Source organism: Sarcophilus harrisii, chromosome 3, assembly GCF_902635505.1.
Source record: "Sarcophilus harrisii chromosome 3, mSarHar1.11, whole genome shotgun sequence".
NCBI classification, from domain to species: domain Eukaryota; kingdom Metazoa; phylum Chordata; class Mammalia; order Dasyuromorphia; family Dasyuridae; genus Sarcophilus; species Sarcophilus harrisii.
In genome coordinates, this window is record NC_045428.1 from 237,425,606 (window position 1) to 237,452,805 (window position 27,200).

Here is a 27,200-nt window from a genome sequence, read left to right on the forward strand (position 1 = left end):
CTGTGGGAATCATGAAGATATTTGAGTTACTTGGAGTGGCTTCCATTTCTAACACCATTACTACTCTCAAATAGCTTTGAATATCTTACTCTTTGTATTTAATTCAGGTTTCAAAAAAGATGATTTAAATTAAAATGTCCAATTCTAGCAACTAGATGGACATAAGATTATAGAAAGTTAACCCAAATTAATATACATTATAGGTGATCAATAAATACATTAAATAAAAACTGGTACTCTCATTTGAAGAATATTTCCACAAGCTTACATGCAGTACACATTATTTCTTTTATCTTCCTTCCCCCAATTTATTGATATTCTTGTTTCTTACTTGATTCTTTTAATGATTGACTAACCCAAGACCATCAACCACTTAACAGCTGCTCACTGTGTGTTTAAATTTTATTCCATCCAATAAAATTGGTGAGGTGGCAGAAGATAGTGAAAACAGCATTATACTAGGAGTCAGAAAGCCTGGGTAATAGCTTTGGTTCTGTCACTAAAAAGCTGTTTGTTGGTTTGGGGCGAATAATTTCATCTTTTTGGCTCTTAATTTTCATATTTGTATACTAAGAATACCACTTTACCTAAGGGACAACCAGAGGATCTCTTAAAGACCCTTCCAAATTAAACAATCTGTGAATATGAGAAAACAATTAAGTTGAATAATTTTTCAAGGTCTAAGTGTAATATTTGATCTCCCTTTTGATAATTACACTGGAACAACTATTAAATATGATTATCCAATGACTAATCCAATATAATTAAAAACATGTTTAATAAACATGTATTATGGGTAAGACAGTATATTGGATGCTGGACACATGAAGGTAAAATGTCCTGCTCAGACATCACAGTTTTAGAAGTAGAGATTATTTATGACCAATTCATTCATTTTACACAGAAATAAAGTATGGCTCAGGGAAAATAAGCAGGCAGGAAATACCAGAACCGATATTCTTATTCAGGGCATCTTACTCCAAATTCTAAGAAGTTCATCATTATATTAGTCACTGAGTGATAACTTGACCTCAACTCCTACAACTCATGAATTCTGTTTAATAGATTTTTGAAGTTCCTAACAATATAGTAAATCAAATTATGAGAAGGAATTTCTTTTTATAATAATACATATAACATGTAATATATAATATATATAATATAATATAATATAAGGCAATATAGTATAACAAAGAGCAAGCCACAATATCAGCAAGATCTGGATGGTTCTTAAATGCTCCCAGGAAGTTCTAAGACCTAAGGTTGCTAATTATTGTCACTCTGCATTGGTTGAGGGAGTTTCCTTATAGGAACAATAAAATCCTGGGCTGGATTCTTTATCTCTGCTAAACCCTCTCAAAACACACACACACAGACATCAGAGATATGCATATACCCATAGAGGCAATGTAAAGTTAAAATGTTGCAAATTTCTGGAATTCATTTAGTATATACAGAATCAGGATAATGAAAATTTAAAGCCACTTTTCTCTAAGAAAGCAAGTTCTTGAAAAGAATTATATAAAGTGACCTTGGGCAAGTCACTTAACCCCAATTGCCTCAGCAAAAAAAACCCTCCAAATTAGACACATATTATTTATTATTGTCTGAATTATCAGTATAAAAATATTCCAATTATATGCTCCAGAATAAAACTTAGCAATATTCACTGTTTTTCTTTTTCAGAGGACAACAAACATAATTCCACATTTATTCTATTAATTAAACATTTCTAATTGATGCCAAAACTAATGACATTAGTGTAGTATAATCTTTCATAAATTATACTTTGCTTCCCTGGAAAAATGTAGGCCCCAGGGAAATAGTTCTCTGTTTCTAGCAGAAACTCCAATTATTTGTTATACACGTAAAATAGAAAACACTTTTAATATGGAACAATTCATTAAGTGTTTTTCATTAACAGTACATACCATATTTTCACTCTGTGTCTCAATATCCAAGTAAGATGGAGGCATCTGCACTTTGTTAAGTACTTTGAAGCAAGTTTTTAAGGCATGGGTGAGTTCAGGCAAGGTTAAAAATTCCAATTCCTCATAAAGGCACTGCACCATGTAACTGAGCATCTGTGGGAGATACTGAGTTTGTACTTCAGAATAAAGTTCCTATTTTTGAAAGAGGAAAGGGATATATTTCAAAATGTCATTTCATATAAACTTATTTTACTAATCTGAATAATCTTCACATTAATTACAAATTTAGTAAGCAGAAGAAAAGATGAATTTATTTCTTTTTTTTCCTTGAACAACTTAATTGATATTTTACTTAGTCACTTATCTAATTATTCTTTACCTTCTTTCTCAACAAAAAAAGAAACATGACAGTTTTCATTAAAGAAAAATTACACAATACTTATTGTGTATCTAAGTTATATTTTAATATATTTAACATCTACTGGTCATCCTGCCATTTAGGGGAGGGGGTGGGGGGGGTAAGAGGTGAAAAATTGGAACAAGAGGTTTGGCAATTGTTAATGCTGTAAAGTTACCCATGTATATATCCTGTAAATAAAAGGCTATTAAATAAAAAATAAATAAATAAATAAATAAAAATTACACAACTGTAATGTTTTAATTAGGAAACAGGACTATTTTATTTTCTTTACTCATATAACAAGGCTTTGCAAATACTGTATTATTGTTTTTGATATTCAATTTGTTTTAATTTCATGAAAACATATTTAGAACTGATTCAAGAGTTATAACCCACTTAAATGATAGAAGATTTTAATAGTATTTTATTTTTCGAAATACATGTAAAGATTGTTTTCAATGTTCAATTTTATGTTTAAATTTTTCTCCCTCCCTTTCTCACCCCTCTCCTCCCCAAAGCAGCAAGCAATGTGATATAGGTTAAATATGTGCTGTAAGACAGAAGATTTAAACCAATTCTTTACATTTACTTTTCACATACAAGAAAAAAAGGTGATGAGTCCATGAATTTGTATATCCCACATGATTCTTTTTCAAATAAACTGGCCTATTAGTCTAAGAGAAAGAAGACAACAGCAAACCTTGAATAATTCTTTAAGAATTTGGTGGCGCAGTGGATAGAGCACCAGCCCTGAAGTCAGGAGGACCTGAGTTCAAATCTGGTCTCAGATTCTTAATACTTCCTAGCTGTGTGACCCTGGGCATGTCATGTAACCCCCTGGGCATGTCAGGAAAAAAAAAAAAGAATTTGTCTCTCTTACCAATGGAATTACATCAAGGAGGAACACAAGCAATATGCAAAGTTCTGAAACTGTGGGAGAAGTGCTGTTTTTTGTAAAGGGGTGATTTACTTCCATGGATCTGCTTCTGCCACAAAAAAAGGGGAAAATTTTTTTTCATATATGATCTTAGTTTTGCAAGACTTAGTATCTCTAATAATATAGATCTTAAAGAATGGCTGAGCAATCATTAGAACCTAAAACTAAGATGTTTAGGTGGAACAGGACTAGTTTTGGCAACAAAGCAAGTCAAGCAGAACTTCAATTTGCCAAATTCAGATCCTAGAAAGAAACACTGTTTCAAATCTTACATCTAAGAGCTGATCAATATTTTACTTTAACTCTGTAAATTACTTGTTACTTAGAATCCTAGAGTTTCAATAAAGAAGCTTAATTAAATATAGGCAGAATGTGTCTTTCACAGGGTTATACCTTTTCTATACTGAAATTCAACATTTATCCTAAAATAATATTTTGGCTCACACAATAAACTCATAAAAGATTGAAGTAGAAGGGAGCTTTGGAAATCATTTAACTCAATTCTTTCAGTTTTACAGAGTTTTACAGAGGAGAAAACTAAAGCCTAGAGTAAGATGACTTGCTGAAATCAATTTTAAATCATGAAATAAGCCATGTTGACAGAGTGAGAGGATCAACTTAGCTTATTTCATGATTTAAAGTTTAAAAGATGAAATCCTATTTTTGAGTTAAAGACTCATCTTCTCTAAGAAGATAAAGTTGCAACAAGCACTATCAACATAGAAGTTGAACAGAGTGATATATCTAGAAAATTCATAGCATATTTTCTGTAAGTTACACTTTTAGGATATAAAGCAAAGTTAGCATCATAAAGTAAAGAAAGATTATACCCAAAACAGGGAGGTTTCTTGGCTTGATTAGTGTCTTTGAATCTGAAAATCAAATGCTTCTGTTTTTGCACAAACCATTTGACATTAAGTTGCTTATTTTTCTCTGACTTGACTCCTTGTGTGACAAACATTAACATTTTATTTCCTTCTGCAGTGATTAGATTATGAAAATTCAGCATAAACCACAGTCAGAGCCTGAACCATTTATAATCTGATCATTCTAATGACCCAAGAAAGTTCTTACACAGTTCATTTCTCTTTTATACTAAACTTTATAATTACCTAAAGCAGTCTTCAAAACATCGAGTCATATAATCCCAGATGAAATCTGAACTTAGGGAAGTAATTAGAAAATTCACAGTTTTAACAATCTCAGAAGCATATTTGTTCTCTTTTATTGCACTGTGAAGAAAAAAAAAAGGAATATATCTGTGAAAAAGTTAATTTATTGTCTTTTAAAAATATTATTTATTATATTAGATTCCTCTCTGGGAGGGTCCCTGGAGGTAAAAGAGTTACTGGGGGAAATTTGTTGACATAAAAAACAAAGGTTACAATATTTATTTAAAAAAAATAAAATTTAAATTAAGAGAACATGTGCTCACTTCGTTAGCATATATACTAAATTAAGAGAACATTCCAGACCTGAAATAGTGTTATTTTGCAAATACCCTTAGTTTATTATTTTTATAACTCTTTGTTTCTAAAGACCCAAGAAGATGATTTCTGAGGAAGTTATCAAAGTCTTCATGGAGAAATTTTCCAAGGGGGAATTTTTTCAATACTTATGTTAAATATAAAGTAAAAAAGGAAACTATTTTCCATAACCTCTAAGAATTAGCAGGAAAGGCATCCTAAGTATTACTTTAGGAAGTGAAAAGAACTCATTAATAAAGTAAAAGCTCTCAAAACATTCATAAGGAACATCTCCTAGAGATGAAGAGGATTAACAGGGGCAGCTAGGTGGCACAGTGGATAGAGCACCAGTCCTGAAGTTAGGAGAGCCTGAGTTCAAATTTGATCTCAGACACAATATTCTCTAACTCTGTGACCCTGGGCAAGTCACTTAATCCCATTGCCTCAGGGGGGAAAAAAGAAGAGGATTAACATAACTCTCTCACTGAAGGAAAATGACATTAAGGTTAAAGAAAAGTGATCCAGACTTGTTTTCCCTTAAAAAACAAACAACTGTTTAGAATTTTTCAAACACTATAAATAAATAAGCACATTTATTACTCATTTCTTTAAAATAACTTGTTTTTTTTTAATCTCCAAGAGTATCATCACACACAGGATCCTCCCTAAATAGTGACTATTGTACTCTTTTAAAATTTTGTTTGATTCACTTCTCATAGTGCCTTGTTTATGATAGGCACTTAAAAAATATTTATTTAATTGAGAAAAACATTATCTACTTTTAAGATTATCAATACCTAGCTGTCCATATTAGGACTTCGGATAAATCCCTTAAGCTCTCTGTGCCTAGGTCTCTTAGGCACCTAAGTAAAGTGGGAATAATACCACATACTTCCTACTGGGGTTATTGCAAGGATAATATTTGTAATGCACTTTGCAAATTTTAAACTACAAATAGTAGCTATTATTCAACTAAGCAAAGTATCTAGTTTATGCATGGTTTGGTACCATACCTTGGAAAACTGAAAGATAGCTGTCTTTATACCAGCTTGCAGTGTATTGGGGAGAAACAATATATACAAAAATAACTAAATAAAAAATTATTTCAAGATGGAAGAGCACCCACAAGTGGGCTAGAGATGTTAGCATATGATCAGGAAAAGTTTTGTATGGAATGGAGTTCCTCTGTTGAGCCTTGAAGGAAGGTTGGAAATTCTGAGAGAAATCTGAGAAGAATTCCAAGATGGGAAATGCTCAGAGAAGAGCTAGTAGAGCAGTTTAGCTGAAATATAGATTATATTAAGGTGATTAATATGAAATAAATCTGGAAAGTTAGATAAGACACATATTTTTGAGGGCTTTAAATTAACAAGTATTTATTAAACTTTAAATGCCAAGCTAAGGCATTTCAATGCCCAGAGGCAGTAGTCTTGTACTACAGATTTTTGGGTAGGAGTATGACAGACTGTGTTAAGAATATTAATTAGGCAGCTAATAATGTTGACTTTTAGAATAACCTAACATATTCTATCAGAGTAAATGGGATTTTTAATCAAAGAAAAGTAGAGAGAAAAGTTTTGTTGTTTTTGGCATTCAGTCAGGTCTGACTCTTTGTGACCCTATGGGATCATACAATACCAGGGTGGATACTGAAGTAGTTTGTCATTTCCTTCTCCAGCTTATTTTAAAAGATAAGGAAACTGAGGCAAACAGGGTTAAGTGATTTGCCCAGGGTCACACAGCGACTGAGAGAAGATTTGAACTCAGGTCTTCCTGATGCCAGACCTAGCACTCTATCCATTAAGCTACATAGCTACTCTGGGAAATTGTGAACTGTGAAGTAAACACTGTGAAGTAAAGAGAAAAAGGCTTTCAGCAAAGGGGGAAACGGTCAAGAGTAATGTGTTTTAGAATTAGAGAACTTGTGTTCTGCTCCTACTGTGAACTTAGGCAAGTCATTGTACCTCTTTATCTCATCCTGAGCAATAAGTTAGACTAGAAAGCTTCTAAGGCTCTCTTCCAGAGATGAATATATGATCTTCATCTTCATGAATATATGATTTTCATCTCTTCCAGAGATGAAATATAAAGATAATGAAAGGAAAACTTCTCATTGTCATACCTTGTAAGTAAATTTCCACTTTGAGTGTAGCTAAGTTTAAGATCAATCCCAAGAGCATCTCTACAGTAAGAGTATAAGGCTCTGATCACTTCAAGAAATAAATCCCCAACAACCTGAGGCCCTGCAATTGAAAAAAAGGTCAATCCATGATACGAACAAAAAATTAGTCTAATTTCTTACTAATAAGTTAAACATTCACAAAAAGGCACTGTTATTTATATGAAGAGAATAACTATTACAGATAAATTCTATACACATTTTTCTTTAAAAAAATTTTGTGTAAATTGTGTGTGTAAATCGGCTTAGAAAGGAAGAACCTGAACTTGATATATTCTTAAATTGCTTAATTATCAGAATTATTTCACATGAATATATATATACATACACAAAGCAAATATCTTAATCAGAGTGTAACATACATAAAACTGACTCTAATAATGACAACCGCAATAACATATAATTAAGACAATATGAAAGACATACTCAGAGGACTATTTCTCAATTCCCAAAGCAACAGACATACATCTACACATACATTTAAAAAATGGTCAGCACACAGGAAAAAAATGAAAATTCTCAAAGATAGGCGAATACATACATAAAAGATGCCTATAGAAATAATTAAAACACATAGATTATGAAAAAAGATCCCTTCCTTTTTGTCTTCTCCACAGAAAGATATAGATACTTCCTTCCATATAAAGAAAAAATATTTTTAGTTACATGTTAAACATGTAATACTTCCACTATCTTCCAATGTTTTTATATTTCTCCAAAACTGATACCACATATTGTCTCAGCATCACATACAGAAAACAATTTATAATTATCTTTAATTTAACAAGTAATCCCAGGTTGAGATGGTCTAGAAAGTCATGATCTAGAAAGGACACACCATAAAATGTTTACCAATGAGTAAAACACATGATTGTGTGTTATCAGCAATATTTGTTCATATTCTTCATATGTATATTTAGACTAAACCATGATGACTCCTTAGAGTTATATGGAAAAATCTGTTTGGGCTAGCAGATATCAACGATGTGAGTTTGAGTGGAGGGAAGGATTCACTGTGTATAGTTGGGGGTATAATTACTACCAAGGAACACTGCAACAGGGTTTTGAAGAGTAAATGCTTTACTTTTATTTTCCTTTTGGAATCTACATATGCTTTGGCATTTTCAAATAAAATTTACCTTTGAAAATAACTAATCTCTGCTATTACTTAAGGTCCTTTGCTGAGTTTTGCTAAATTGGAAAATGAGAGAAAAATTCCTATAAAACCAATTAAGAGCAGTATTCTTCTTTCTCTACCCTTGGTCAGCTGAATTGAATTGGAAAGATGATTCTCCAGAGTGCATTGTTGAATTTATTATGGTTTTAATTTATTCAAAAATTGAAACCTAAACTTTGTGCCCTTTTCAACATTTTTTTGCCTTTGTTTCTTGATTATTATAAAGTTTTAAGTAGAAAGGTTAGATTAGAGAGATTTTCAAAAGCATTTATGTTCTACATCCTTTTGATTTCTCTTTCTGTCTCTTTCTAAACCAAGACTTAGAAACATTTAATAAATCAGTTTCTGACAGGTTTGTGCCAACTTACTAGAGTACTGAATTTTTCTTCTATGTTCACATACCATCTTCTTAAAAATATCAAATTATCCGACTTTAGCTATTAAAGACAGATCCTTAACCAGACATCATACAATATGATTGGCTTGGAAATAAAGTTAAACATTTTATTCCTATCATTTCAATAAGTGAAATTAATGTGATAATATATCACAAATTCAAAAGACGAAAAACCAAAAGATAACATCCATCCTTCTAATGACAACTGATTTCATAACAATAATCCTGAAGTTTGGAAAGAACCCAAAGTGCCTCTGAATCAAAGAAATATTAAATTAAATTTACATTAAATTCTTTTTACTTTATTACCTATTTCTGGCTTGTCAAGAAGACTACCAAGGATACGGAAAGGTTTCAGGTAAGCCTGATGACTTTCTTCAAATTCAGAGCTGGTAAACTTCTGATGCAAAATTTCAATCAATGCCTAATTTTTAAAAATGATATGTTAGAATGCTTTATACCAATGGTGTGAAAGTTCAAAAGAATTTTTTTTCTTTTTTTGAGGCAGCTATGTAGCATAGTGGGCCTAAAGTCAGGAAACTTGATCTAAGGTGCATATTAACTGTGTCCTCAACTATAAAATGAAGATGAAAATAGCACCCTACCTTACAGGTTTGTTGTGAGAATCAAATAAGATATTTTTTTAAAAAGTTCTTAATATAGTACCTGGCACAAAGTAGATGCTATATAAATGCTTATTACTTTCTCTTTCCCCTCCCATTATTCTAGGTCATTTTTAAGTGTGGTCAAATACCATTAGATGGAATAAAAGATGCTTTAGACATAGTTCTACAAGATGTAACAAACAAGTTGAGTTCTACAAATAAAGATATCACAGTGCTGGTATCAATCAATCAACAAATATTTATTAAGTATCTGTTGTATGCCAGCACAGGCCAGATTCTTCAAATGCAAGTTCAAAATATGAAATAATCCCTACTCCCAACAAGCTTGCATTTTATTGGGAGAGAATATGTAAAAACACAAGAACATAAATATAACATTAATAAATGTATGTATATACATTTACACATACTATATGTATATATACATATATATATAAAATACAAAGTAATTAAATAAAAATTTAGGAGAGAAGGCACTAGCAGGTGGGGGAAGGGGTTCAGAAAAGGCTGGCCACATGAATAGATCACACTTTTGTTTGTTCAGGACTCAGCAAAGTAATCCTCTAGATACATCAGGAGAAACAGCTCTATGAATTTGAAAACCTCTGGGCAAAAATGATCCTCCTACCTCAATTAAGAGATCTTTTGAGTATTTTTCAAAAAAATAGGCAGATTGGTCTTCATAAGATGAGACATTTGGTTGAGGCACAACAGTATTTCCTTTGATATCTGAGCCTACAAATGAAATAAAAACATTTGTTCATAAAGAAGTTTAACATAGAATATATAAAATAAGAAAATAATATCACATAATGTGAGGCAAGATTCCCATCTCTTAATATCTTATAATACTATTTATCCTAGAAAGTCAGAAAGAATAGAGCAATAGTTTTAAGAGTTTTATGTTACTCTTTTACTGACTGAAAATTTATTACAGTAATTAACCATGGCTTAGGTAAAATACCATTTTAATCTACCCTCAAGTGTCTACACTTATTTTTTGCACTGATATGGACAACTTGATTCTGTTAATAAGAATTTCTATATACAGCAGGTGTATTCTCTAGTCTCCATGCAATTACCAATTAGGCAATTAGTTTTTTCAGTACAATAATATTTTTAAGTAGTTACCATGAATAAAATGCTCTGCTAGGTAAATGGGAGATACAAAGTTTACATGAAGATATGGGCCATGCCTTCAAGGATTTTACAATCCAATAGAGGGGATAAGATGTATGAACAGATAATTATAGTTTAATATAATAGTGTAAGAGAGAATTACAAAACAAAGTATTACCAGAAAAGTAAGAGCTGTTCAGAAATCAGCCCAGTCAGGGGCAGGTACAGTGGATACAGAGACATCCCTTTGATTTCCATTCTTGGTCACTACAAAAAGGACCTATTTGTACAAAAATATCATTAGCAGCTCTTTTTGTAGTGGCTAAGAATGGAAATCAAAGGGATGCTCATCAATCAGGGATTGGATAAACAAGTTGTATATGATTTTAATGGAATATCATTGACTAAATGACTAATATAGAAATGTCTCACAAAATTGCAAATGTATAACCTAAATCTGATTGCTTCCCATCTTAGGGATTGGAAGGGAACGAATAGAATTTGGAACTCAAAACTTTAAATAAAAATGTTTAAAATTGAGAGGGGAGAGAAATATACCTTTCCTTCATCTCTGCCTCTTGGAACCCTTAATTTTCTTTAGAGACTGGCTTTTAAGTTCAACTTCCTTCAAGAAGTCTTTCCTAATTCCTCCAATTGTTAGTGCTTCCCAAATTATATTATACACAACTGCGTACATGTGTCCCTCTCACAAAAGTAGCTTTTTTCTTGTTTTTGCATCCTCAGTATTCAGAACAAAATCTTGAACTTGTTAATGATATTTAATTAATTCTTACTAAAATGAATTGAAAGTTTATTTACAAAAGGATCACCGGGAAAGCTTCCTGGAAGAAAAAGCATTTGTATGTTGAACCTTCAGTTAAAGACTTATAAAATATTAACCAATCTTAATAGACTGATATTTAAATGTAAGTCTTTCTCACTATAGAGACAGGTAGGTGGCTCAGTGTGGATAGAGGGGCTAGGCCTGGAGTCAGAAAGACTTGCATTCAAATCTTGCAGATACTCGCTAGTTGTGTGATCCTGAGTAAATTATTTAACCTGTTTGCCTTAATTTACTGAAGCAGGAAATCTCAAACCACTCCTATATTGATGAATTATTGTTTAGAAAGTAATACGAAAATCTGCAAAATATTGGAAGCTGCTGTTGTTACTCTGCACTAGATAAAATGGTAACCAACAAATATCCATCTACATCCTATACTTTTATATCCCAGAAATCAATCTTTACCAGATATCCAAATAAGTGATAGTGTAGTAGAGTGATACAGATTATTAGTGACACAGGAAAGACTTAAATTCAAACTCTGCCTCTGACAACTATGAGCAAGGCACTTAATTTCTCAGAGTCCCAGAAAACTTCCTAAATATCATAAATTATATATGAGTTGCTGATTTTCCCTAGGAGCTCTTCATGCCAATCAATTCATAGATCTAGACATTCAATCTCTCCCTCCAATTTCCTACTTCCACTCTGACCTATCCTATAGGTCATATTAATGACTTATATTACATATTACTGTGGATTAAGGTTACATTTGGTTTAGTCCAAGAGATTCAAGGTTTTAAAAAAATACAATAGGGATTTACGAACCATAAAATTCAGTTAAAAACCACATTAATATTAAAAGGGCATACTTGAAGAATAAAAAAGGATATTAAAACACAAATCCATTTTTTTGAGTCACCAGATTAAAAAACATCAAGGAAACATTCATAGGAAGTGATATTTCAGAAAAAAAAAAATCTCTGATGATTTCCTTCTTATAATTTTTTCCACCCTCCACCTCCTAGTTGAAGTTACTAGGTATTGAGCTGAAGGACTAAGCTAAGAGTCAAGGCAGAGGAGCCACTCAGACACAATAGCTACAACAGCCCCAGGAGTCAATTCTAGCTCTTCTGTATTTCACCCCTTGCTAACAAGGTCCCAAAATGTTTTGGAGGGTTTTTAAAACTTAAAGTCATCTCAAAATAAACCTCAAAATTGGGAGAAAACTTTAAAAATAAATTATACAATAATATAAAACAATGTAAAAATTATTTTTAAATGGTTGCAAAGGAATAGTAGAGTAGTTCATAAAATTTTCCTAGGATAAAATAATTGTGATAGCCAAGAGCAGCATGAGGAAGATAAGATCCATTGAATGAATAATATATATCCAATTTTTTCTGTAGTCCCTATCATGTATCTGGACCATCTGAATTAAAACAGTTAAGTCATCATAGACTTTTTGCACGCAACCTGTCCAAATGTCCTATGTTATCAAGAATTCTGAAATGGCCTTATCTGATCATAATTTATTAGCCTTAAACCTTTCTCTCTATTTTCCCTTACACAATGCTATTCTTCATTTTAACCACCTTCCTTGCACTAGCCATTCTCATCTTCTCCCCATCTTTGACCCCTTGAGGAATTTATTCAAATCTACACTTTCTTCCTTTTGAATCTTTAGCCCTTTATCACATCACTGATTATGCCCAGCCAAGCCTCAGTCTTGGATTATTCCCACCATTTGGCACCTTCATGGCTACACATGTGCTGCTGAAAGAAGATGGAGAAAATCATTCAGCCATTATGACTGACTCTACTACGAATTTATGTTAAATAATCTCAACAAGATCTCACTGCTGCTAGACTGACTATCAAACTACAAAACCGTTGTGCTGGACAGTACACCCCTCCCTACATTCTCTCTGCTGAGAGAAAAAAGTGAGGTCATTCATCAACTACCTCTTCTCCTCTAATTCTCATCTTTTGTCACTTAGGTGCCTTTTGCTGCTTTCTTCTTCATCACTTCTGTCTTACATGATGAAGTGATCTTACTCTATTTAAGCTAATAGAATGATCTCATTCTATCCCATCTCTTCCAATATTTTATACCCCTGTCATCTCTACTCTTTCACTTATTTCCAATGTCTTTCTCTACTAATTCATTTCCTACTATCTTCAAACAAGACTGTCTCCCCTATCCTGAAAAACTAAACAAAGCAAAACCTTACTTGATCCTTCCACTCTTACTAACTATCCTCTTTTTCTTCTGCCCTTATAGCTAAACTTTCAAAAGGTCATTTACAATAGATATTTATACTTTTTTTTCCCCTCTCACTCTCTCCTTAAACTCTTACAATCTGATTTCCAACCTTGATTCTCTTTTCTATAGGTTTTTGGAATACCATTTTCCCCTAGTTTCCTTAACTTGATTATTCCTTTGCCTCCTTTGCTAGATATTCCTCCAGTTCATGCCTTCTAACTATAGGTGTCCCTCAGAGTTCTGTCTTGGGTTCTCTTTTCTTCCCCCTCTATACTACTTCACTTGGTAAACTCATCAGCTCCCATGAACTTAATTACTCTCATATCTATCTGAGTATTTTTCCAATCCCCCTTACCATATATGGGCTGAGTATTCCTGAAACTGCTGTTTCTTTCACTGCTACTGTAGTTCTTGGAGCTACCTCCAAAACCTATCACTGGTGTTACTAATTTTTGTGCTCTAAATCAGTCCCCTCTCTAGCATCACAGATCTTCCTTCCAAACTCCTAAATTGTCTTAGGCTCGAAAAACATTTTGACTTTTTGTTGGCTATGTTACTTCAGAATTCAACTTGATGCGCTATTTTTTTATTATTATTATAGCTTTTTATTTATAAAACATATGCATGGGTAATTTTCAACATTAACCCTTGCAAAACCTTCTGTTCCAACTTTCCCTCCTTCCCCCCATGCCCTTCTCTAGATGGCAGGTAGTCCCATACATGTTAAATATGTTAAAGTATACGTTAAATACAACATATGTATACATATTTATATAGTTATCTTGCTGTACAAGAAAAATCAGATCTAAAAGGAAAGAAAAAATCTGAGAAGGAAAACAAAAATGTAAGCAAAACAGTAACAGAAAGAGTGAAAATGCTAGGTTGTGGTCCACACTCAGCTCCCACAGTCCTCTGCCTGGGTGTTGATGACTCTCTTCATCTCTGAACAATTGAACTGATTTGAATCATCTCATTATTGAAGAGAGCCACGTCCATCAGAATTGATTATTGTATAATCTTGTTGCCATGTATAATGATTTCCTAGTTCTGCTCATTTCACTTAGCTTGATGTGTTATTTTAAAGTTGCTTGGAGGGAAGGTTGACAGAGCTTGCTGCACCTACTCCATCATCTTGGTTGGCTATGTTCCCTTCCTTTCTAGTCTTCTTACACCTTACTCTCTAATATGTACTCTTCTATCAAAAGCCATTGGTCTCCTAACCATTCATGAATGATATATTCTTCTCAACTTTGTTCATTCTCTCTGCTTGATCCTATGTCTGGAGAGTGCTCCTTTCTCTTTAACTACTCACTTTCCTGGCTTCCTTTAAGTCCCATGTAAAATCTCATCTTTTCCAGGAAGGCTTCCTCAGTGCCTCAATTCCAGTGCCTTGTCTCTGTTAATTATTTGCTATTAATTTGCTTGTTTTATATGTTTTTGTATTTTGTCCTTCCCACTATAATTATAAGCTTTTTGAGGGCAGATATTCATCAATTGGGGAATAGCTGAATAAGTTATGTTATGTGAATGTAAGGAAATATTTTTATATAAAATGATGAGCAGATTGTTTCAGAAAAGCCTGGAAAGACTTGCATGAACTGATGCTAAGTGAAGTAAGTAGAACCAAAAAACCACTATTTACAGCAGCAACAAGATTAGGTGATGATCAACTGTGACGGATTTGGCTCTTTTCAACAATGAGGTGATTCAAAGAAATTCCAATAGACTTGTGATGAAAAGAGCCATTTGCAATCAGAGAGAGAACTGAAGAGACTGAAGATGAATCAAATCATAGTATTTTCACTTCTGTTCTTGTTATTTGCTTATTAGCTTTTTCTTGTGTTATTTTTTCTTTCACCTTTTGATCTGATTTTTCTTGTGCAATATGATGAATATGGAAACATGTTTAGGAGAACTACACTGTTTAACCTATATTGAATTGTTTGCTGCCTACAGAAGGGAGTGGGGTAGGGAGAAAGAGAAACTTAGAACACAAGGTTTTTGCAAAGATTAACTAGTTTTGCATATATTTGGAAAAATAAAAAGGGGTATAAAAATAATCAAAGAAAAACACACCCTACATGACCAAGATTCTAGGGCTACAAAATATTGTTGGCTGTCAGATGACAGCCTGTTGGTCAGTGATAACAGAGTTTCTGAGACTGAGCAACAATAATGAAGTGCTTAAAGTTGACCCAGGTGCAGAACAAAGTTGGTGTCTGCCACCTGACCTAGTGATGTTTCAGGCCTAAAAACACACCTCCAGATTTCCTCTTTGAACTCTGTTCAGAGAATTATGACTATTGCACAAAGTCTGACTCAGATCACTCCTCAACTCCACCTCTAAGCTATAAAATTAGCAGATCAGTGACATGAAACACCTGGTTTCTCCAATTTTTTTCCTATAAATTTATCTTCTTGCCCCTTTACTAACTTTGCTAACTTCTTTTAGGACTTAACTTGCTTTAATTGGCATTACAATTAAAATAAATTTTGCCCCTTGACTTGAAGATGGGTCTGAACCCGCAAATTCTTTTGAAATATCTCATGACACTGGCCTGGAACCTCAGCCTTTTGGGGGTTCTCCTGAACCCCAGCAGAGACATTATGATGACATAATAACTCATCAGGAAAACAACTGCTATATGGTAAAAGGAAAATCTATCTGAACCACTTTTAACAAAGAGTAGGAAGAGAGGAAGAAATATCTTTTGCCCAATTGGACTTTTCTTTTTCCATATATGGCATAAAGAATACATTTGTCTTAATTATATAATAACATGAACTTCATCTATCCTTTTTTTCTGTAGCAATAAGCTTCTACTTCAATGATAAAATTTGGATAGAATTTCACTGTTCTTTACATTCAAATTGAAATGGAATTTTACTTGGAACTAACTGGCTTATATTTTTGGGAAATGATCCTAGGAAATGAAAGTATAGGCAACAAAACTGAATAATTGATGATATGCTGCAATTAATTGTATTATTGTATTGTTCTGACACTTTATTTTCCCAAGTATGTAATTTAGAAGTTCTATACTAAAGCAAAAATTATTTGTAAATTCTGAACCAGAAATAGCCTACTTTAATTATTAATAAAAATATTATATATTATTCAGTACCTAGCAACCATGCATAAAATCTTCTGTTAAGAGACATATCTCTTCTTAGCAAAGTCTGGGTAGCAGCTGAAAGTATTCGAACAATATCTGATCTAAGCAGTGGAATGGCACTTTTATTGGAGTCCTAATGAAAAAAAAAGAAAAGAAAATTTTTCTGTAGATAATTGAAGAAAAAAAATCACAACCTCTTTGAATGCAATTATCAACAAAATTTTAGAAACTTTATTTCTGAAACGTTTCATTTAAAATAAGTTATCAAAAGTAGTTCACATTTTAAATCAGTATTTCATTGTTGGAAGGATACCTTAAAGGTCCTGAAGTTCAAATCTCTTTCAGATAGTGAATATTATATCTTTAAGACATCATTGAATGTCTTAATGGGAAGGTAGGATGAAAAGAAACAAGCTTTTATTAAGCATTTACTATGTGTTAAGCACTTCACAAATATCTCATTTGATCCTCATAACAATCCAATTATATGTAAGGAGCTATTAGGTAGTAGAGGAATAAAATGAAAATGAAGCCATCTCAGGTTGAGGAAATATAACAGACACAGATCAATAAATAAAAGATAATTAGAAGGAGAAAATACTAACAACTGGATGAATTAGGGAATAATTTACAGAACAATCTATCCTGATTGACAAAAACAGAAATTAAGGCTTCTGAGATGTAAGCACCATGTAAATTCTAGCTGTTATTATTATTAATATTACACAGTATAATCATAGGAAGATAAAACGATGTGGCTACACAGAATATGAAATGAAGACTGAATAGAGAGAACAACTTTCAGGCCAACTGAGCTAGAATGTAGGTATATAAAAGAGAGTAATGTAAAACAAGGCTGGAAAGAGAAGTCTAAGCTAGATTTTGAAGGACTTGAAATTTATATTTCAGGAATTTATATTATATATATATATATTTATATAATTTGTAAGGAATTTCTATTTTATTTTAGAGGCAACAGAGGACCATTCAAAGTTTTTGGTTAAGGAAATAATACTAAAATATGCTATAGGAAGATTATTTTGGAAACTGTATGAAGGACGGATTGGTCAAAGGAAAGATTGGAAATAGGAAGAACAATTAGGAGGCTGTTACAATGAAATCATCAAAAATTTATGGAGGATCTGAAATAGGGTGGGAGCTATATGAGTGGGAAAATGGAAATGAATGCTATTAGATGTTATGGAAAGAGAACTGATAACACATGGAAACTCCCTGGCTAGGGAGTAGAAAGTAGACTCAGAAATCATAACATGGATAACTTGAAAGATGGAAGTACCTTCAATAGAAAAAAAAATCTGGAATAGAAGTGCATTTGGAGGAAAAGATTATAAAGTCCATTTTAGGTATGCTGAATTCCAAAGTGCTTGAGATAATAAGGTAGAGGAGTCAAAGCAAATTTTTTTGAGGAGATTATGTCTAAATATGAAAAGTTGGGGTCATTTGTATAGAAGTAATACCTAAAATATTGGAACAAATGAAATCACGGAGGGAAAAAGTGGAGAGAAAGAGCACTGAAAGATACTTACATTTATGGGATAGAAGAAGAATAATCAAAGAGACCAAGAAAGAGTAATCAGACAGGTAGCTAGAACATCAGAAGAGTTTCAATTCAGGGGTTGAAGAGGGATAATATATTCAAAAAAATGGAGAAATACACACACAGACATGAGGATGTATATATGTACATATGTATGTATTTATGTATCTATTTGGGGCTTTCTATCTAACTTGGGCTAAGAACACAGTGGCTATTCACAAGCTTAATCCTACTATTTGTCAGAAAAGTCACTATGACTTTTTTTTTAACTTTATTTTTGATCTGGGCAACCTAGAAACTCTTCCTCCCCTTCACGCTCACTACAGGTTCATCATATTAGTTTTGTACTTAGTGTGGACACACAGTCAGCCAACCCCAATGAGTTTAGAATTTATGTGCTTAAAAGACCCATAGACGTAAGGTACACGATCAGCAAGAAAGGCAGTTTCAAGATGATAATAGATCAGAAGTCATATTGAAGGGTCCAAGAAGTAATTGGATGGTGAATAAACAAGGAAAGAATATACATATAACTCTTTTTAAAAGTTTAGCAGACATTTAGGGGAGGGGGGGGGGTAAGAGGTGAAAAATTGGAACAAGAGGTTTGGCAATTGTTAATGCTGTAGAGTTACCCATGTATATATCCTGTAAATAAAAGGCTATTAAATAAAAAAAAAAATAAAAATAAAAATAAAAAAAAAAAAAAGAAGTGGATGTCTAACAATTGGGGAATGGATAAACAAATTGTGATAATTTGAGACAGTGATTATTGTTGTAATACAAAGGAATAAAGATGAACACATATGGAATAATAGAGAAAAAAAAAAGTTTAGCAGAAAAAAGGTAGATAATACCTTGAAGGGATGACTGGGTCAGGTAAATATTTTTTTAAGAATAAAAGAGACCTAAATGTGATTTTAGGCAGTGGTAAAATAGTGCCCCTAAGTAGTGAAAATAAGGAAGACAGAGGGAGTTACTGATAAGGTAAGCTTCTGGGAAGAGATGAAATCAAGAAAGTCAAATGAGGAAGCTAGTTTTGACAAGAAAAAGAACTCTTTTTCAGAGACTAGAGCAAAGAAAGAAAGGATGAGTGAAAAGGTAAAAGAGTTTTGAGGTATGGAATAGAGGAAATAATGAAACTCATGATAGATATCCTCAATTTTCTCACTAATATAGGAGATTAAAGAGGCATCGGTCATTTTGAAAACAGAAAAGGTTCAGAACATCACTGCAGAAAATACCGTGATACACTGGGGAAAAAAGAAAATGTTTGCTGTGCAGAAGTTGGAAATAAGGTAAGAACAGGTAACAAATTTATAGGAGAATAATCAACAGGTCAGGAAGAAGGAAAGAAAAACTAGATAACAAATGCTAAACAGGGCTGAGGACTGGCAAGATGTGGACAAAAGGTTAGCAGATTCAAAGATTGTCTAACTTCTAAACTATAGGGACAAGACTGAAAAGACAGAAGTAATGCAGTGGTCACATATTGGGAAAATAAAGAAGAATCTAGAAAAAGGATAGGTCATAGGAAAAAAGATAATTTTTTCCTCCCAAACTCCTTTCCCTGTTCTGACATTTAATGCCCTTTCATATTGTGGTTTTAATGCAGTTATGTTTTCTACAGTCTCAAATCTTGTACAAATTTATTAATTCATTTGGATCCATTACAGGACATTAGCGGGCAGTTCCAAATACCATAAAAGACAATCTTATATTCAGTATTTGCTCTGGGACCTTCATCTCCATAAAATGGAAATTTCTTCTGGTCTACTTAACATCATAAATAGCATCTATTTAGTAATTCAACTCTCTTTAGTTAAGTAGAATGACAGGCACTTGGTTTGAAATACATTGTTCTTCACATTTCCTATGAAAAAATGACTCAGAGCAAGACAAAGAACTTACCAGGCACGTGTAAAATGGGAAAAAGAAAAGAACTATTTCCAAATTGTTTCTCTGTACCAGAACATTAGAATCCAATAATGATGCACACAAAGATTTTACCTGCAGATGATAAAACATCATATTAAATCTATACCTCCAAGACATTTTAATTAATATTTCTGAACTGTTAAGTTTTGTTTTATCAGTGATCGAATTGTTTCTTTCACATTTGTCTTCTCACTCCCTTCAAATACATTACCTTTGTATTCTCCCAAGAAATAAATGCACTTTCATTACCCCAATTCTCATTCCATTCCACTTTATTTAATAGCATTTTGGAATGAGTGGTAGAAAGGTCTAATTTTAACCCTGTTTCACTTCTGACAAATAGCCATAATTGAAGAGAGCGCAGCGTCCCTGCTTCCCCCACGAAGAATATGGAATATCACTCAGAGAGGAACATGATTTACACTTTTTGCAGTGTAGAGAATTCCTGGTAAAATTCCCACTATTTAGCAGACTAGCACCTGCTCTGACAGTTTCCTGGAAGCAGTGAGAAACTAAGTGATTTGCCCACAGTCACACAGTAATGGAAAAAATACTTGTGCTACCTACTTCACAGGATCATGAGGATAATGCAAAGCAGTATATATACATAAATATAAAGTTGGTTTAGACCAGTGTATTTACTGACATGAGGAATTCTAAATGTTGAAAATCTTTACTATCAAAGGAAATCTGTAATTAACCAGTAATTTATTATCTTAGAGGTTTTGTTGGGGCACTGAAAGATTCAGTGACTTGTGCAAGGTCACAAGGATAATGTACTTTAGCCCAGCTCTTCCTGAATCCGAGACCAGTCTTTTATCCACTATTATCACACTGCCTCTCTAAGTACTATATAAAATAATTGATATTAATTTAGTTACTTTCTGATACATTTTAAAGGCTTAAAAAAACTTTAAAGCCGCAAAACTGACTTTTAAAACAGGTAATAGAATTTACTGCAACAATATTGTCTTTTTTGTGAGAAATGAAAAACAAAATTAAATTGAAGCTTCTTTGGAACTGATTTCAGGACCACTTATATGTCACATAAGAGAAATGGTCTCATGACTTCATAGTTATGATGTACTACTGATAACACTAAAATGGGTATTGACCCAGTTTTATTACATACTTTATTCACAAATTTGGCTCTTTTAGCTACTTCTAAAAAGATTTCTGAGACACAAAGTTCCATGTATGAAAAATCAATATATTAGCCTGGTCAAAAATCATTAATATTAATAATCAAATACCACAATATTAAATTATTTTTTCTTAGAAGACATAATTATATCTTTGATTGACATACATACATGTACATATATATTTGGATATACTTGTATATGTAGATAAACACTTGTCACATGCACATGCATGTATATGTTTACTTATACTCATATATATTGGGATATTTTGGAACAATGAGTTCCAAAATATATTTTGAACTTCATTAACATTATTGGATTATACCTGGAGCCTCTCAAGGCAATTTTAGAATTAGACAACATTCCTTTAGGGTTTCAGTTTCTATTTATTAAAAAAAATTTATAATCACCTTACCACATTTTCAGCTTAATGCCCCAAAACTAAGACCATTATTCATCACACAGTGACTTATGGAACATTCTATTTCCCCTAAAACTTACTTACTTCTCTATTGTTCATTTTCAAGAGCTGGGAAGGATAATCTGCATGGAAAATAATAGGGAAGAAACAAAAGCAGAGATCAGACTACTCCAACCCCTAAATCTCTTCTGAAAAATATAATGAACTTACTGTGAGTTGGTAATCAGTCCCCAGCATATATGTCTGTTCTTGGCCAGGCAACTCTCTTTGTATGTGGCTGACTACAAAAAGGGACGCAGGGAGCCTTATGGAAGGACTCACCACAACTGCTCCCCACAGTGCAGTATAGAATACATCTTTGCCGACAACATGGGACAGCCTCAGAAGCAAAGCATCTGTTCTGTTACAAAATTGTAAAATTATTATTCAAGATTTCATTTTCCATATTTTCATTCCATATCTATTCTAATTGTGGTATATTTTTTGGAAAAATCCCTCAACATAAAATCTAGGGACTAAACCCTATATTCTAAGGTTTGGTCCCCAGAGAAGGGTTGCTATCTCAAATTCTGGATAATGGTAATAAGGAAGCACAGGTTTAAAACATATATTTGGCAAAGGTAATTCTTTCTAGGTAATTCTAGAACTGTAGGGTCTAGAACATTTTTTCTCTCTTCAGACAGTTTTTATGTTATTCTTTATTGTACTGTGTCTAGGGTCAGATTATTTAACTAGGTTCCCTGAGCTCAATTTTCAACTGCTAATAGTTATAGAAACCCAGTTTCTACATCAAAAATATTTGAAAAAATAAAGGTAGAAGCACTATATAAAATTATTAAAAGATACCAGTTTGTCAGAAATAAAATGAGGTGATAACTTTTCATGTTAAATATTTATAAAGACACCTATTTTCTTTTAAATCTACCTTGTTCTTTTGCAAAAAATAAGTATAATAAATGATTCAGTAAAATTTCCTTGTGAAATAATTAAAAATGAAAAAGAGAAAAAACATTGTCATTTTTCAAAATAAAAAAGACCAACGTTTCTGATTGTATGGTTAATGACTTTTCTGTTAAGTATTCCACTAAGGCTGGTTAAATAAATGAAATTTATTCTTCCTCTGCTTTGAAAAAAGAAGTTAACTTGGCAGCTGTAAGAATATTTTTCTAGTTCATAGTGATCCAGATATAGTAGGCACTTAATGAATATTAGGTAAATTTGCAGCAATTCATTGCACACTCCAACATAAATCCTTGGATAGCAGGACACTACTGTTCTTTAAGGATATATGTTCTGCTTGAGTAAAGTCCTTGTTAGCTATTGGGAGAGATATTAAAAAAAATAGACAATGGCATCTTATACCAGTAGGTCTATCAATAAAGCCTCTGCTTTATTTCCTATCTCAAAAGGTGTTGTTCAGTTGTTTTTCAATAGTGTCCAACTCTTTGTGATCACCATTTGAGATGTGCAAAGACAACAATATGATTTGCCTTTTCCATGTCCATCTCATTTTATAGATAAGGAAACTGAGGCAAACAGGGTTAAGTGATTTAGCTAAGGTTAGTGTCTGGGGCCAGATTTGAACTCAGAAAAATGAGTTTTCATGACTCCAGGCCTGGAACTCTACCCACTGTACCACCTACCTAGCCAATTCAATCTCAACTATTTGGCCATTTATTAAGAAAGTACCTACTTTATTGACATTTCTCTTTAGCCACATAAATCACTGATTCTCATGCATTTTGTAATCAGGCCTCCTTTTGCCACATAATAATCTTTTTACTCACTTAATTAAAAATTGTATAATACAATTTAATTTTCTCTTCATATTCCTACTTTTGACTTTGTGTTTATTAATTTTACATTATAATAAAACTTATTTAATTTAGAATAAGAGGAAGATTTAAGGAAAGGAATAAGATAATATTTTCCAAATGAAAATTATTCTTTATGTTCTACAATAAAAATAGCCAGAATTATAACCTGCAAATTCTTTATGAATATTTTATAATGAAACATAAATTGGTATCATTAAATATTATTTGTACATTTGTTCTGTGAAAGATGAAGAATGAAAAAGTTGTAATTCACAACAGGCCTAAATTATGTAACCCATAGAACAAAGTAATTAATACTAAAACACTAATTTCTAGCTTTTTATTGGAGAATCAGGTAAACTGCCAAATTATTTGTGATTTCAATATCAGTAAATCCCAATTAGTTATATCTCTAAAATATCTCTTAGAATATCTTTAAAAGCTTTTATTTCTCATGAATATAAATATTTGTAGGTGCTTTTACCTTCCCCTGTTTACTCTAGTTCTTTTTTTCTTTCTTTACCCTCTAATCATTTACTGAGAGAAACTAAGGTCCATGAATAAAACATTTGAGGATTTCCATAGCTTACTAAATTTCAGTAAGGGCCTAGAAGATACAAGACTGTCATTTATTGGAGAAGTTAACTAAAACAAGGACAAACTTTACACTTTGGAACTTTCAGCTATTTAAATAGAATTAGAATTAATTAAATTAATAGAATTAAATAGAATAGTTTAGAAAGCCCTTATTTCATAATATTTAACCAAGTTATTAATTCACTGATTGATTTAATAATTATAATTAACACATATATAGCTTTTTTTTTTTAAGTTTTCAAAACATCTGACCCTTGACAACAATGCTGGGACATAGGTGCTATCATTCTCCAGATTTGACAAATTAGGATATTGAAATTGAAAAAGTTAAGTGATTTATCCAGGATCACACACTAGTAAATATTAGAGATCTAACTCCAGAACTCTATCTGCTACACTATCTACCTGCCTTTAAATCCCCTTTTTAGTCATCTATTACATGCAATGTACTAGGGATACAATGATGATAAAATAGCATCCCTGCCCTTGGGGAGTTCATATTAGAGTGGAAGAATGCAATACATACAGAGACAAGTTAAATACAAGATAAGATGTGTTAGATCCAACCAAGCGCAATTATAAAGTTAACACAGAAGAGGTAAAATAGAGGCGGAAAGAAGAAGGATTCATTGAGAAGATGACCCTTAAACTGGGCCCTGAAAAGGATAAAAGAAATTCTGAAAGGTAGAAATTAGGAGGAGCAAATACATCTGAGGAACAAGGAAACCCTGTGTGAAGATATAGAAGCAGGGCCCAGTATAGTGATTTCAGGGAAAAGCTATCAGTCTCTTTGGCTGAAATATAGAGCTTAAGAAGGGGAACAATGTGAAATAAAATTGGAAAAGTGAATTAGTACTACATTGTGGAGAATTCCCTTTTATTAGGCATATATATCCCAAGAAGTTTACTAATAGAAAGAAATATCCTACATATACTAAAATATTTTTTCATAATAGAATCTGAAAAGATCAAACTAATATTGCTTCAGATTTATACTGTATAGCTTTCTGCTTTATTGATTCTGCATTATAATTGATTTTATGAAGTATTGATTTTATAATTGAGGCTGCATCTGCCTAAAGCCACCTTGCCATATCCTTGAGTTAAATTCAGGAATTTCTTTCCCTCCAAATTAGTTTAAAGATACAATTAAAGAAAAATTGCTATCCTTCAAACTGGGACTCCTTTTTTACATGAAGAGATAGGTAACTTTTGCCAAGTTATCTCATTCCAATTATTCCCCAGTAGAATGTTCCCTGCATCATCCCCACTCTAATATTTAATCTCTTCCTGTCTATAGGCTGCTTCCTTATCATCTATGTACATAGCCATTTCTTTCTCATCTTCAAAATTCCTTCTCAATCCATCCATCTAGTCCCAATAACTATCATTATGTCTCTCTCCTCCTTTTTTTTTTCTGGTTAAATTCTTTTAAAAAGGACATCCACAATAAGTGCTTCTACTTCCTTTGCTTGTATTCTCTTTTAAGTAACTGCAGTTTGGCTTTTGATCATTAAACAAAATTGCTCTCTCCAAAGTTACTGATGTCTTTTTAATTGCCAAATCTAAAAGCCATGTTTCCATCTTTATCCTTTTTGACCTCTCTGCAGTCTTCAACACTATTCATTTTATTCTTCTCTTTGACATTCTCTTCTCTCTAAGTTTTTATAATAATGTTCTCTCCTCATTCTCTTCCCAGCTATCCAACTATTTCTTCTCTGTGTCCTTTGCAGGATCATCATTCATGTCATGTTTGAAAGCCATGGGTGTCCCGCAGAACTCTGTCTTTTACTTTCTTATCTTCTCTTTCACTTGGTGATCAAATCAGCTCTCATGGATTCAATTACCTATATGCAAATGATTTTCAGGTCAACTTGTCTAGCCCTCATCTGTCTCTTGAACTCAAGTGTCAAATGTCTATCTATTAGACATCTTGAAAATTCAAAATGTCCAAAACTTAAACTCAGTTTCTTTCCCATAAAAATCTCCCATCTTCCTAAAATTCCTTTTACCATCAAGGATACTGCCATCTTCCCACTTCCTCAGGCCTGAAACCTAAGCATCATCCTCAAATCGTCTCTCTCACCGCCCATATCCAATAAGTTGTCAGGTTCTGCCATTTTCACTTTTACAATAAATTCAGTAAATGACTTTCCTCTTATAAGGCAACCCCAAAGATTGCTTTTCACACTTGGAATATTGCAATAACCTGCTGACTTGTCTCCACACTTCAATCCATCTTTTATTCAGTTCTCAAATTGGTCTTTCTAAAACCCAGGTTTAAGCTTGTCATGTCCTTTTCTCCAAATCAATAAACTCTAGTGAATATTAACTTTCAAGCTGAAATATAAAATCCCCTTTTGAAGTCTTTTATAACTTGACTCACTGTTTCTTTTTCAGTCTTCTTACACATTTCTTTCCTCCATGATCCACTGACACTGGCCTTGTTGCTGGAACTTGAACCTGGTACTTCATCTCTTGATTTGGTATATTTTCACTGACTCTCCCTCATTCCTGAAATACTCTCCCTCCCTATCTCTGACTCCTAGCTTCTCTAGCTTTTTTCAAGTCACAGTTAAAGTTCCATCTTTTATAAGAAGCCTTGTCCAATCCTCCTTAATATTAGTGGCTTCCCTCTAAGACTACTTTCTATTTATCCTCTATAAATTGTTTGTAAATAGTTATTTTCATGTTGTTCTTCCAAACTCTGATTAAACTGTAAGCTCCTTAAGAGCAAAAGATGAATTTTTTTTTGCCATTCTTTATATTCCTAATAATTGGCACAATGTCTGGTATATAGTAAGTGCTTAATAAATGCTAAGTGATTGAGTCTAATACTATCCACATCTATATAGTTCTTTATATTGCAAGTTTACTTTATTATATCTTTTTTTTAACAGATGGAGAAAGTGAGATTTAATAAAGAGAAAAAATAAACAGTTAACAAATATTATGGCTACAATTTAAATCCTACTTCCTAAATCCAAGCCCTACACCATGTTTACAGTTGAGAGAAAAAAAGAGGTGCTTTTACTCCTCTCCTGAAAAAGACACCTCCCCTATTTCCATGGAAGGAAAATATAGGACACAGCTTCCATTTTAAGTTACTGTTGATAAATAGTTATAACTTCTTACCTGTCATAAATCTCTGAGCCCTCCTCTAGGCCAGGCAGCAGTCCAATAACAAATGCCTGAAGACTTGGAAGAAGCAGCTTCTTTAGTGGAAGAAAGTATTTCTCATACAGATCAAGAAGGACAGGTCTCACTGACACTGCTCCATTTGTCAGAAGGGGAAACAAGCCACAACTGAGAGAAAGGAAAAAGAAAAG

The 27,200-nt window shown here is 32.7% G+C and overlaps 1 protein-coding gene across 2 annotated transcripts in view; it reads right to left on the minus strand.

Annotated features, from left to right (window-relative positions):
• Positions 1-27,200, minus strand: part of DOP1B (DOP1 leucine zipper like protein B) — a 132,985-nt gene that overhangs the window by 84,997 nt on the left and 20,788 nt on the right. Inside the window, exons 4-13 of one of the 2 annotated variants that reach the window (XM_031959242.1) lie at positions 27,007-27,177; positions 21,668-21,857; positions 19,865-19,963; positions 16,408-16,531; positions 9,742-9,848; positions 8,797-8,911; positions 6,857-6,977; positions 4,381-4,500; positions 3,212-3,314; positions 1,932-2,123 (exon numbers count right to left, since the gene is read on the minus strand). In XM_031959242.1, the coding sequence (XP_031815102.1) occupies positions 1,932-2,123; positions 3,212-3,314; positions 4,381-4,500; positions 6,857-6,977; positions 8,797-8,911; positions 9,742-9,848; positions 16,408-16,531; positions 19,865-19,963; positions 21,668-21,857; positions 27,007-27,177 (1,342 nt within the window). Of the gene's footprint in view, positions 1-1,931; positions 2,124-3,211; positions 3,318-4,380; positions 4,501-6,856; positions 6,978-8,796; positions 8,912-9,741; positions 9,849-16,407; positions 16,532-19,864; positions 19,964-21,667; positions 21,858-27,006; positions 27,178-27,200 lie in introns of both variants that reach the window. The other variant, XM_031959241.1, reaches the window with a different exon arrangement.